Source organism: Vicia villosa, linkage group LG1 (genome assembly GCF_029867415.1).
Source record: "Vicia villosa cultivar HV-30 ecotype Madison, WI linkage group LG1, Vvil1.0, whole genome shotgun sequence".
Classification (NCBI taxonomy): Eukaryota; Viridiplantae; Streptophyta; class Magnoliopsida; order Fabales; family Fabaceae; genus Vicia; species Vicia villosa.
This window is the reverse complement of record NC_081180.1, coordinates 82,763,278-82,776,583: the sequence shown is the minus strand read 5'-3', so window position 1 is coordinate 82,776,583 and position 13,306 is coordinate 82,763,278. Positions and strand designations below refer to the sequence as shown.

The 13,306-nt window shown below is 37.7% G+C and overlaps 1 protein-coding gene across 2 annotated transcripts; it reads right to left on the bottom strand.

Moving 5' to 3' along the window:
- LOC131643371 (protein FAR-RED IMPAIRED RESPONSE 1-like) lies at positions 1-4,393 on the bottom strand. Of its 2 annotated transcripts, none has more exons than XM_058913576.1 (8): positions 4,133-4,393; positions 1,604-3,746; positions 1,447-1,503; positions 1,276-1,344; positions 1,107-1,178; positions 938-1,006; positions 782-835; positions 1-666 (listed from the first exon to the last, which is right to left on the bottom strand). In XM_058913576.1, exons 2-8 carry the CDS (start codon positions 3,665-3,667, stop codon positions 619-621), a joined length of 2,433 nt encoding a protein of 810 aa, XP_058769559.1. In that variant the 5' UTR covers positions 3,668-3,746; positions 4,133-4,393; the 3' UTR covers positions 1-618. The 2 variants fall into 2 exon arrangements, with proteins under 2 accessions (XP_058769559.1, XP_058769560.1); XM_058913577.1 differs by having other exon boundaries at positions 1,107-1,175.
- Positions 4,394-13,306: the final 8,913 nt, after the last annotated feature.

Genomic DNA, 13,306 nt, shown 5'->3' with positions numbered 1-13,306 from the left:
GGGAAACATGTAAGGCTTATATTCCATTCCATCAGCTATAAACCTTACAGTTACAGTTCCACACCATAAATAGTACAACTATCTAAAACAATTTTGGGAAAAGGGTCAGTGATGAAATTGGATTTCAGACCCAAATTGGGGTAAGTAAGGTGAACCATCATCACTAACTACCATTCCAGATTATACAAATCAGTCCAATGGAGTCCTTGTATAAGCACCATGAAATCTGGTGTTTGTATCTGTTCCAATGATAAGAACTCAAAAACTTCTCCATCTCACATTTGAGAAACTGAATATCTTCTTTATTTGCATACTACACAGGCTTTCATACCAATCTCACCCTCCTAGTTCATTCCGAATTTTGTAGCTCTTATTACTAACCTAGACTATAATGAGCAATTTCTATGTATAATTAACAACAACAACGTTTAACTGTTACCAAGACATGAGGTAAATTTCAATGGTACATATAGTTACAACATCTTGCAAAATAGTATTGAGTAAGCAAATGAACTGCTGTCAAGTTAAAGACTTTCCAAGTTCTTTCAATGCTCTTTTCAATCACAGCGTGCGTACGTAGCTTCTGAGGAAACTACCTAATCATAGAAGAGACAAATTCTATGTATTTCTTGTATTATTGCTGTGAAAGTGTGGATCAGGCTCATCCTACAATTCAGATTATGTGTCAAATACAGTGAAAAGTTAAAACCAAGTACAAATTATTCTATTCCAACTTCCAAGTTCAAATGCTAGTAATATATGGTACATGTCATGAACAAACCTGAAGGCTATATCCAAAATTGGTTGTCGTACGAAATTCCAATTGCCCTCCTCCCTACATGAACCAACCAACAGTTAGCAAACTTTTATCATTTTAATGTTAATCAAGTCATATAACTTCTCATCATTTCATAGGAATGAAAAGAAAATAGTCTACCATCCCGTGAATGCTTTGCTGTGTTCCGAAAAACCCATCATGGCTAGGAGCCATAGAATTCAATGGACCCTAAAAGCATGTGAATGTCGATTAATAATCCTATTCATTTATGTATAACTATTTAACACAATTGTATCGGAAGGTTATGATCAAGATTAGGACAATTTACCAGGCCTTGCATGCTGTGTGGATTAACATAGTAACCATCATGAGGCGGTTCCATTAAGTTCAATTGTACCTGCTACAAAAAGCAAAATTATTAATTAAGCATTACACTGAGTTCGTAAAATAAAATACAGAACGTATGCAATCATATGCTGGTTAACAAGTAAATTTACCAGTCCTTGCACATTCTGCTGAGTACCATAATATCCATTAAGGGTCATTGCATCCGAGGTAAGATTATCCTGAAGAAGAAAAAAATCACATGTTAAAGTAAGCACATGCTATAGATTGCTTATTTGTATAATCTAAAATATTATCAAGAATGAAAGAGAGAAAACATAAACCATTTGCTGCAGGCTATCTTGAGCATCCACAAGTACAGGATTCTGCTCTTGTTGCACCTATAAAGTGATTCTCAAATCAGTTTCCCGATCTTTTAAATGCTAGAAAGGCAAAACAACTTAACACGTAAGCAGGATAACCACATTACTTAGAACTAACCTTTCTTTTCCGAGTTGTGTTCCTCTTCTTACTTGATCTCAAAGCAAGGGTACCCTGATTTTCTTCTGCTTCACGAAGAGTACAACCACTGTTCCCAGTTTCTGCACCATTGTCGTTAGCGTTATTTACAAGTACACAGTTCTTCAGGCTATCAACAAGTGTACGGAGAGCAGCATTGTAACTCTCTTCAGATAACGATCCTTCTTCACTCAACTCAATAGCTCGTTTGCACAAATCATTATAACGTTGAACCCTAGTTTGTATCCTTCTTGTACTATATGCTATTGGCTCCCTAATTTTGGCATCTTTGGTCCACCTCTTTATGATAAATTGAGCGGGAACACTCGAACAACCGCAACGTTGGAGAACACTCAATGCATGTCTGCAAAGGAAACCTTTATATTCAAACAATCGACAGAAGCAAGAGACCTCTAAGCTCAACTCATTCCAAGTTACCAAAAACTCTTCATCCTTCTCATAATCTTGAACTATAAATTTCGCAACAGTTTCATCTCCAGCCTCTATCCTAGATGAACAACCAGCTACACCCAACACTTCAACTTGGAATTTCTTAAATATTGCATGTGTGTAAATTGTTGACATTTGTTTTTCCCATGGTGAAGGAGATTTAATTGCAGGCTGTTTGTGCAATGTATCGAAATCCGCAACGGATTCCTCATCATACCTATTTTGAAGAATTAACCCATATAGTTTCACAAATTCTTTAAGGGTGATCTTCTTATGAATGTATTTGTCAAAGAAAGAATTCATACTCTCAGAACGTTGAGGTGTGGACAATCCAGCTAAAAAGACATCCCCCATGAACGTTGGTACCCACTTTTTCCGGTCTTCATACAATGAATGAAACCATAGATCATCCTGGAGTTCAAATATAGTCACCATTTCCCACCATCTCATGTCAAACTCTTCGTCTGTCCAAGACTTAAAAATGCAATTGTTAAACTTTGGCAAGAAGTTCTTATACTGCTTTATCACAAAAGACAGATTTTCAGGTATCTTTTCCAATATGTGGTAAAGAGAAAAACAATGTCGTGCATTTGGGAAGACTTCTTCAATTGCTTCCTTCAAGGCTTTGTCTTGATCAGTGACTATAACTTTGGGAGCTTGTCCTCCCATCGCTCTAAGCCATGTCTTCAGTAACCAAACAAAAGTTGGCTTAGTCTCGTTTGCAACCAATGCACATCCAAGCAACATAGGTTGAGAGTGATGATTCACTCCAACAAAAGGAGCAAAAGGCAATTTATCATTGCTCTTTATGTAGGTAGTATCAAATGAAACCGCGTCATTAAAGCTGCAATAATCATTAATACTTTTTGAGTCAACCCAAAATAGATTTCTTAAACGCTGTTCTTCATTTAAATCTATAGAATAGAAGAAGTCGGGGCTCTTCTTTTGAACGTGCTTGAAATACTCCAGCATAACTTGAGCATCTCCGTCGTCCAAAGCCAGATACTGCCCTCTGTCAAACTGATAATTCATATCACTCGCGAGAGACCCAATGCTTTGACAACCACCAGATTGTCTAGACATTTCAACAAACATCTTTCTCGTGCGTTCACTAACAGCATGCAAGATATCCATATTATTCTTATCAGCTAGCTTCACATTCCTATGAATTCGAAAATGATACGCCAAAGCCGGTAAAAGTTCATGATTATGATCCTTTATAAATTCATGAATGATCCACTTCCCATCTTGTTTTTTCTTCACATGCATGCAAGCTTTGCAATCTGTCTTCTTTACACTCGGCCTTCGACTACTACCACCATCAGACTCCGGCGTTACTCCATATCTCGAGCACGCAAATTTTGCATCAATAAACTCTTTCGTCTTCTTCGAGCGCCTACTATTCTTAATCGAGGTGGTGAACCCCATCGATTTCGCATATTCTTGATAAAACGCATACGCTGCTTCATGAGATTCAAACTCAATCCCATTGGGTGGCTCAAAATCTTTGTCCCCTTCAAAGAAACCTATATCCCTCCTAGGAGAAGCAACAAGTGCACTACCTCTACAATCCTCTTCATTGACTGCATCACCCATACCTCCACTTACTCCACTACCATCATTCCATTCTAAGTACCTTCCACAATTTAAACTGTAGTCGGGCGGCGACCACTCGCTGTAAAATTAAGCAAAACAGAGTTTCTAATAATCAAAACAAACAAACTTTCTACATTTTTTATTTAAAATTATTGATTTATAAATATCAACAACTTATTTACATTATGTCAGGAGTTGAACACAGCTGTTTGGGTTGAACCTGACAATCCAAACAGACAACACAAACAACTGATTCAACTCCTGACAAACTGCTGACAGTCATTAAGTCCAAGTATAAAATATCAGTTGAACTATGCAATCACCCGACATTATTAAAATATAAAGCTTTCGATAAGTTTTAGCAAATTCAATAATTTCAGCATTTTCACAGACTATAAATAAGCATAAAAAAATTTCTTTGTAAAAGTGTGAAGAACTACAAGGGAATAGGGAGAAAGAAGAAACCTTAAAAAGCGGGGAAGGATCACGAGCAGCGAGTAGGAAAATGTGAAGTGGATCCGCGAGTGGGGAAAAAGCGCGAGTGAGAAAGCTAGGGTTTTGAAAATTTGGGGGAAAATTGATTTATGGATGGATGGGATCGGAGAGAACTCAAACTCAACTCGCTTGGTTCACTCGCTGGTTTCTGCGTCTGGATTCATGGCGCGTCCTGTAACTATTTTTCTTTTGTTTTTTGAGTGTTTATTGGGTTTTTGTCTCTACACGCGTTTTTTGACGCTCTTTTTGTATGCTTAAACGACGACGTAGCGCGTGTGTTTTTTATTTGTCTTAACAGCTGTTCCCCACGCCGCAAGGCATTGCGTTCGGACCACTTTCCTCCTCCGTCAACTCTCTTTCACTAATCTTATTTAATTTTAAAGTATAAAAAATGGAAAATCATTTTAAAAAATGTAGAATTTGTTTTAAATTGATGAAAAAAAATGTTTCTTACTAAAAACTAATGAAAAAACAATGCAAATTTTAATATTGACAAAGGGGACAGATACTCTATAGTGGATTATGTTTAATAATAGGAAATAATATGTTTAATAACAGGAAATAATAGAGATAAATTTAATACATAGCTACAATCTATGGTTCGCTTGCATATGGTGCATATGAAGATAAAAAAAGGCAAAATATTTTTTTTGGTCCCTTATGTTAACCTCGGGGTTCATTTTGGTCCCTTAACTTTAAAAAGTGTCATATTGGTCCCTTAATTCTTCAAAAGGTTTCATTTTAGTCCTTTTTGTCATATTAGCGACTGATTTAGCGACCAATTTTTGAGTTTTTTCGTAGCTAATGTGACAAAAAGGACTAAAATGACACCTTTTGAAGAGTTAAGGGCTCAGTATGACACTTTTTGAAGTTAAGGGACCAAAATGAACCCAAGATTAACATAAGGGACCTAAAAGGGTATTTTGCCTAAAAAAAATAAGAAGTTGTTCAAAAATAAGGAAATCGATATGTATAACATGGTCGAATTCGTGATCCGTTGGTCTTGGAATTGGCAAAAACTAAAATCAAGTAACATCGACTACAATGTAGCTTTGTGGTATTTGAATCCTAGAGCTGGTCTTGGATGTGTGGATTATTTCTGAAACTTGGTCAGCATGAGCGTTTCTTCGTTTTCGATTCAGCAGTTTGGGGGACTGGCATACTATCCAGTTTTTTATATTCTCATTTTCTGCAGGATGTTTCGTCCGCCGAGTAGTTTGTTTCCTGCATTCAGAATTGAAAAATTGCATCAGCGGGAGAAGGATATCAAATTTTCTGGTCGTTTCTGGTGTGGAGCACACTGTCATTATATATAGCTAGTGTTGTTAGGAGTCTTATTGCTGATGCAGGCTGTAATTGTTGTTGTTAGGAGTATTATTGCAGATGCAGACTGTAATTAGTTCCTTGTGCATTGTGTAGCTCGGTATTATCTTAGTTTACTGCATCATGAAAACTCTGTATCTTTCTGGTTTGACATTTCTTATGCGGAACAGCTTTTATTTAATATTTATCTTAGCTTTTTCAAAAAAAATACATAGCTACAATCATGAGTTTGGAGCTTTATTATTATGTTCAAATGCACTTTAGACGTGGATTTGATAGACATTTTGATTTCTAACTCTTCAAATCAAAGATAAATTAGAACATTGACATGTGGTTTTAGAATCGGTGTGATTTTCTAATTGATATTTATTTAAATACACACTTATCATATGTTTGGAGTGGTTTTTACGTCAGCAAAATCAAATTCCAATGCACTTTAACGCAAAAATATCTAAACTAGTCATTAGCAATTGGGAATTTTTTTTTTGAATAACCAATTTTTTAAAAAAAATTTCTGAAATATCCAACTTTTCAAAAAAATTCCCCAAATGTCATTTTTTTTTTAAAAAACACACGTTGTCGCCAGGGGGGGTGGCGACAACACTGGGCCTGCAATGCAGTCGCCAGTGGGCCTGGCGCCCATGTGTTGATTTTAGGTGTTGTCGCCACCCCCCCTGGCGACAACACCCCCCCTTTATTTTTTTTTTCTTTTTTTTTTTGTAATTTTTTTTTCTTTTACATTATTTTCTCCTAATTTTTTTTTTAATAACTACAATGTTTTAATAATTTTTGTTAGTTTTTTTTTTTTCAATAAATTTTTTTAACAACAATTTTTCAATAAATTTTTTATATTGTTTTTTTTATCTATCTTGTTAAAAATTTTTTTGGAATATAAATGTTAATTAACTTATTTATAATTTAGTTTCTGAACATGGTTAATAATATATATTTTATTGGTCAATGAAGTAGTGGAAGTAGTTAATGAATTATAAGTAAAATAATTAATCAATAACTTATATTTTTGTGGTTAATATAGTTGTGAAGTTGGTTAGTAAAAATGTTATATTTATATTATAAAATAAATTTTAAGATTATATAATATTGAAAAAAAATAATATTATTTTAAAAAATATTAAATACATTAAAATATAAGTTGGACATTCGTTAAAATAATTATATATTAAGATACAATAACGATACATTGACGATAGAAATACATTAAAATTAAAGACATTTCAAAAAACATTAACGATACAAATACATTATAATTAAAAACATTACAAAATACATTCAAGATACAAATAAAAATCTTATTGTGCGCCACGTGGACCATGGTACGATCCACACTGAGGTTGTCGAATGGGTCGTGTAGATGGGTCACGAGTTGGTAATGCCCCCCTATTCCCGCGACGACGCCCCCCTCTATTTGGTACGTCTTGTGCCATAGTCGACGGTCCCTGAATGAAACCTGGGTCTTCAACATCTTGACCTATAGAATTCCCTCCATATGATAGGCGGGTGCCCGCGGCGCTGTCGAAGCTGTGTCTAGGCGGGTTAAAATTTCTCCTAGTGGGTGCAGCCTGGAAGTTTTGGAAGTCGGTGGTGGATCCGGTTTGGTTAAAATACAATGGTTGTGGCGGTGTGTTGAAGTCAAATTGTTGGCTGGGGTACTGTGATGTGTGTTGGTCGAATGTGGTGTATTGCGGGTATTCTTCTTCTATGCCCATGTCGGGGGTCATCGGTGGTGATCTTGAAGAGCCCCCCGCATGGAATTCCTGAAAATGTGATCTAGAAGAGCTCCCTGCATGGAATTCTTGATTTTGTGGTTGAGTTTGGGATGAAAAAAACGGGTGGAGTTGTTGGGAATGTTGTTGGTAAAAAGGTGTTTGTGGTTGCATTGGTTGTTGGTGGTAACTTTGTTGTTGTTGTTGTTGTTGGTGTTGTTGTGGGTAATGTTGTTGTTGGTAATTTGGAGGTGGTTGTTGTTGTTGTTGGTAATTTGGTGGCGGTGGGTGTTGTTGTTGTTGGTGGTAATTTGGTGGTGGTTGTTGTTGTCCTCCAAAATATGGAGGTTGTGCTCGCGGGTCAGCTAAATAGAAAGGGGCAGACACAATCATTTCTGGATTTGTGACGGTCCTGTACCAGTTTACATACTCAACAGTTGGCTTCATTTCTCCCGGCGCCACAGGAAATTCTAGAACCGTTTTTGATCGACGAGCCCATATTTTACGCTGCTCTATGGCAAAGGACTTGTAATTTTGTACGTACCACTGTTCGCTAACCTTCGCAAGATGCCAACGTCCCAAACAGTCAGGCTCAGGTGGGTCAGGGATACCTTGATGCATGCCGAATTGGAGCTTCACACGGTCACTCGGGTGCATCTCCACAGTGGTGAACCGTATGATGGGTGATTTTGCTGTCCAAATAGCCGCCTCGTCAAGGTCGGGTACGTGGTCCAATTCCAAGTAAGGACGCCAAATAAACTGCAAAGCAAATAATATTAATTTCAGAATATAGAAGATAGTTATTTTTAAAAATATATTTAGAAAATGGACATTTTTAGAGGTATTACTTCTTGGGGTCCTAGTCGATCTAATAGCTGGCGGTAGAAAATGATTTTGGAATCAGGCGTTTTGGACCAATCCATTCCGAGTGCATTGAACCTAAACACATTAAAAGATATAAATCAATATAGTTACAATGATGATGGAATAAAAAGCAATAATTAAAATAAGATCCAAACGTTACCTTGAAGCGTAAGGGAAGGCGTAACTGTTTGGATTTGCAGGGGCCAATATCGGCATCCTCCACCATGCCCATGTTTGTAGCAAGAATGCACATCCACTAAATGTACAAACATCCTTTTTTGCACATTTGCATAAGGAACTATATAGGTATGCTAACACAGCCGAACCCCAGCTATATGTCTTTATTGCATCAATGTCCCCAAGTAAACACAAGTACATAAAATTAACACTATTTCCCGTGCCTTCGGGAAATAGAAACCTACCAAACAACAACATAATATACATCCTAGTTTTCCGCAGTATAGTTTCTTCGTCAGAAAATTGATCCAATCGAATCCCAACATAAGCTTCCTGAAGGCCAGCAAGCTTTATACCTTGGCCCCTACCCCTTTGTTGCCCCTCACCCTCTATTAAATCCACACCCAACAATTCGACGCATAGGGCGTTTGGTTGTTGGACATTTCCATACACCGCCTTTCCATTTGTTCTGAGACCCAACAACATGTACACGTCCTCTAGAGTGACGGTACATTCACCCATTGGAAGGTGAAAAGTATGAGTCTCAGGCCTCCAACGCTCACACAATGCTAATATAAACTTCATATCAACTGAGGTATGTGTTAAGTTCATTACCTCACCAAATCCCGCACGTTTAACGTAGTCCACAATCAAAGGGTCAGGAGCAATCATCTTACCAGCACGGGTCCTAAATCTCGTGACATCCTATAAAAAAAACACCTCCCATAAGTATTTGAAATTAGTAAATTTAAGTAAAAAAAATTAAGTGTTTACTAAAACTTACATAGGTCGCAATGTTTGCAATGGTGCCTCGGTGCTCTTGACCCATAGTTAGGAGAGACATGTTTGTTGATGATGAAACACAAGGTTGCTCTGATGCTAAGTTGCTCTGATGATAGTATAAGAGGTGATGAAGAAAATGAACAAGTTTGGGAACATATTTATAGCCAAAATGCATAGGTTATTACGAGATTCCCTGCAGAGTCTTGTCACTTCATGTCGGTGGTGGGGACGAGATTCCCTGCAGAGTCTTGTCACTTTATGTCTGTGGTGGGGACGAGATTCCCTGCAGAGCCTTGTCCCGTCAAGTCTGTGGTGGGGACCAGATTCCCTGCAGAGTCTTGTCACTTCATGTCGGTGGTGGGGACGAGATTCCCTGCAGAGTCTTGTCACGTCATATACAGTGACTTGTGCAGAATTATTGGTTCATTTCTTGCATGCATTAGCCTTGTGTAATAGGTGGGGACGAGGTTCTCTTATGGCGTGCATTAGTCTGGTCTCTTCATATTTATGTTACATTTTGAAAATGTTATGTTATAATAGATTTTAATTCCATATCATAATTTGTGACATGCATTATCATTAGTGTGAATTCATTTAAAACATACAACTATAATAGCTTTTGAGACTTTTATATTAAAATAGCGCAGATATATATATGTTATGGAAAACATTAATTCATTCATTAATTAAAAAGGTACATTGACAATAACCAGCACAGAAACTAAAAACATCTAAGAAAATAACACATAACAACTTGTAGTACACGCTCGATCATTGCAACAAACACAACAACACTTAATCTAAACTACTCGAGTATCACTGCAAGAACAAGTGGATCTTCAACGCCTCGGTTAACCTCTCCACTATGTGTCCAAAACATTAGATCCACGTCCACATCGTCTTTCACGCGGTCCCAATAATACATGTAGGTGCCTTCTGGATTATTATCCGTCAACGTAATGTATGGACAACGGTAATCTATCTGTTTAACTTTTCTGGTCGGACCATCTAGTTGACGAAACCCGGTGTTGATGGCTCTAACAATTCTCTGGAAATTCCAATGGGGGTTAAGGCAGACACGCATGTGACTACCTTCCTCAAAAAAAACGACAGCCCAAACTGAGTTCATTTTCAGTGTTTGCAGTAAGAATGAAGAAAGAGTTGGTACTTCAACTCCACACACACACACACACCTTTATTTATAATCGGTGAAACACCTTTATTTTGCTAATTTTTAATAACTTAAATACTAATTTTTAATAACTTAAATACTAATTGGAAACTTTGTAATCTTAAAAAAACATTTCATTAATATATGCTCAGAGCATTTAATTGGACGGTACAGAAGTAGCTGAAATAATAAAGAAACTGTAACGTCTAGGATATTACAACGGTTAGGACAATGTCTTCTCTGTCCTCCATCATTCGAGTGCATTGAATGTCGTCCTCCATTGTCTCCCACCAACGCTGTCTTTCAAGAAAAACACCTCCCCTTGTTCTAAGTCTCTTGATAGATCTGATTTGTTCGCCTGGACTCCACTCTCCCTCCAAAAACCTGAGAAGAGTTCTCTTAAGCTGATCCATGGAATGAATGTTCCAAAACATTACCGGAAACACATGCATATTCACCTCCGGCACATTTCACAACGCTTAATTTAGGAGAGGACGAGCCATCGTCCGATATGTTCTACAATCCATATATGAGGTCAAGCGAGGAGTTAAAAGAAGGTGACACGTTTCGTTCGAAGGATGATTGTCTGCTGGCCATAAAAAATTGGCACTTAGCAAATTGTGTTGATTTTAAAGCCGATCGATCAAATCCAGAGAGAGTGACTATTGCATGCAAAAACCCGGAATGTGGATACAGGTTGAAGGCATCGTTCAGAAAGAAGTTTAACGCGTGGGTGATACGTTCGATATCTCAAGCCCATACATGTGTCACCACTAACATGGCGCAAGATCATCGAAAACTAAGTCATGACATGATCTGTCATACCATCATTCCTCTGGTCGAAACTGACCCATCCCTGAAGGTTAAGACAATTATTTCTCATTGCGTTTCTGTGTTCAAATACAGACCTTCTTACAGAAAGGCTTGGTTGGCGAAACAGAAAGCAATTGAAAAAGTCTACGGCAACTGGGAGGAATCGTACCAACAACTTCCTCGATACCTGGCTGCACTGCAATTGTATTCACCTGGGACTGTTAGTATATTGGAGACACTGCCGGCACAGTCCCAGGACGGAACCCCTCTCGAAGATAATGGAATCTTCCATAGGCTATTCTGGGCGTTTCGACCATGCATTGTCGGTTTTGGTTTTTGCAAGCCGATTATTCAAATTGATGGAACGTGGCTGTATGGGAAATACAAGGGAACTTTGTTGATGGCGGTCGCGCAGGATGGAAATAGCAACATTTTTCCAATAGCCTTTGCTTTGGTAGAAGGAGAAACAGCTGCTGCTTGGGGTTTCTTTCTGAAGAATCTCCGAGCTAGAGTCGCACCACAACCCAATCTTTGTTTGATTTCTGACAGGCACGCTTCTATTGAGAGCGCATACAACAATCCGGCAAATGGTTGGCACAACACTCCGTCTAAGCATGTCTACTGTATTAGGCACATAGCACAGAATTTTATGAGAGAGATCAAGGATAAATTTTTGAAGAACCACTTGGTGAACGCGGGGTATGCCTTAAACCAACCTGGATTTCAATACTACCGCCGAGAAATAGCGTTGACAAATCCAGATGCAGGGAGGTGGATTGACAGCATTGATAGAGCAAGATGGACTAGGTCATATGACGATGGGGCTAGGTGGGGCCACATGACAACAAATCTTGTGGAATCAATGAACGGGGTATTCAAAGGCATACGAAACCTACCTGTAACTGCCATTGTTAGTGCTACGTATTTTCGGATGGCAACTTTGTTCGCCACACGAGGTAAGAGGTGGAATTCAGTGTTGCAAACACAACAGGTATATAGCGATGTCTGCATGAAATATATACAACAGGAATCTGCCAAGGCTAACACTCATCGAGTGACCGAGTTCGACCGTCATGGCCACACCTTTAGTGTCAAGGAAACAATTGACCATAACCAGGGGCTTCCACGACAAGAGTATCGCGTCAATATCCCAGATCGTTGGTGCGACTGTGGCCAATTCCAAGCATATCGCATGCCTTGCTCCCATGTCCTTGCAGCATGTTCACATACTCACTTTGATGCATTATCTTTGGTATCAGAAATTTACAAGGTATCAACGTTGCTCAGCGTATACGACAACTACTTTCCGGTGGTAGCAATGGAGGCATATTGGCCTGTGTACGAGGGGGAAACAGTTTGGCATAACGATTTAATGCGTCGGAATAAAAGCGGTCGACCAAACAGCAGGCGTATTAGAACCGAGATGGACGTAACTGAAAAAATGCAGAGGAAGTGTAGTATATGTCGTGAGGTAGGACATAATAGGACCAAATGTCCCAATCGTGGATCTAGTTCCACAACATAGTTATTAGTTTCGATGATGTTTGTAATTTACTCTTTCAATGAAATGAACTTTTTTATTATAAATTTTATGGGTTACAACACTAAATAAATTTTATGGGTCACAAAAAAAATTACTAATTAAAAAATAGTTCATGATACATATTAAAATAAATTACCAAATATTACTATGGAAAAAATATTTGGAACCACTAAAATTTACAAAGATTTAAGAAAAAATAGTACCGAAAACATTAATTTTGTCGGTAAAAAAATTACCGAAAACATTATACCATGGAAAAAAAAATTATTTATAAAATCCATTTTGAAATAATAATGGAAAAGCATAACATAAAAAAATTTAGGAGAAAATAATGTAAAAGAAAAAAAAATTACAAAAAAAAAAAGAAAAAAAAAAATAAAGGGGGGGGTGTTGTCGCCAGGGGGGGTGGCGACAACACCTAAAATCAACACATGGGCGCCAGGCCCACTGGCGACTGCATTGCAGGCCCAGTGTTGTCGCCACCCCCCCCTGGCGACAACGTGTGTTTTTTTAAAAAAAAATGACATTTGGGGAATTTTTTTGAAAAGTTGGATATTTCAGAAATTTTTTTTAAAAAATTGGTTATTCAAAAAAAAAATTCAGCAATTGGAGCTTCTATCCATACCTGCATTTTTTTTTTTTTAGTTTACAACCTCAAAGCAAACATTTATTTTACTATGTATTAGTCTGAGTCAATAGAAGAAAAAAAACATTTTGTTGCTTACCAATGACTATTTTTCACCAAA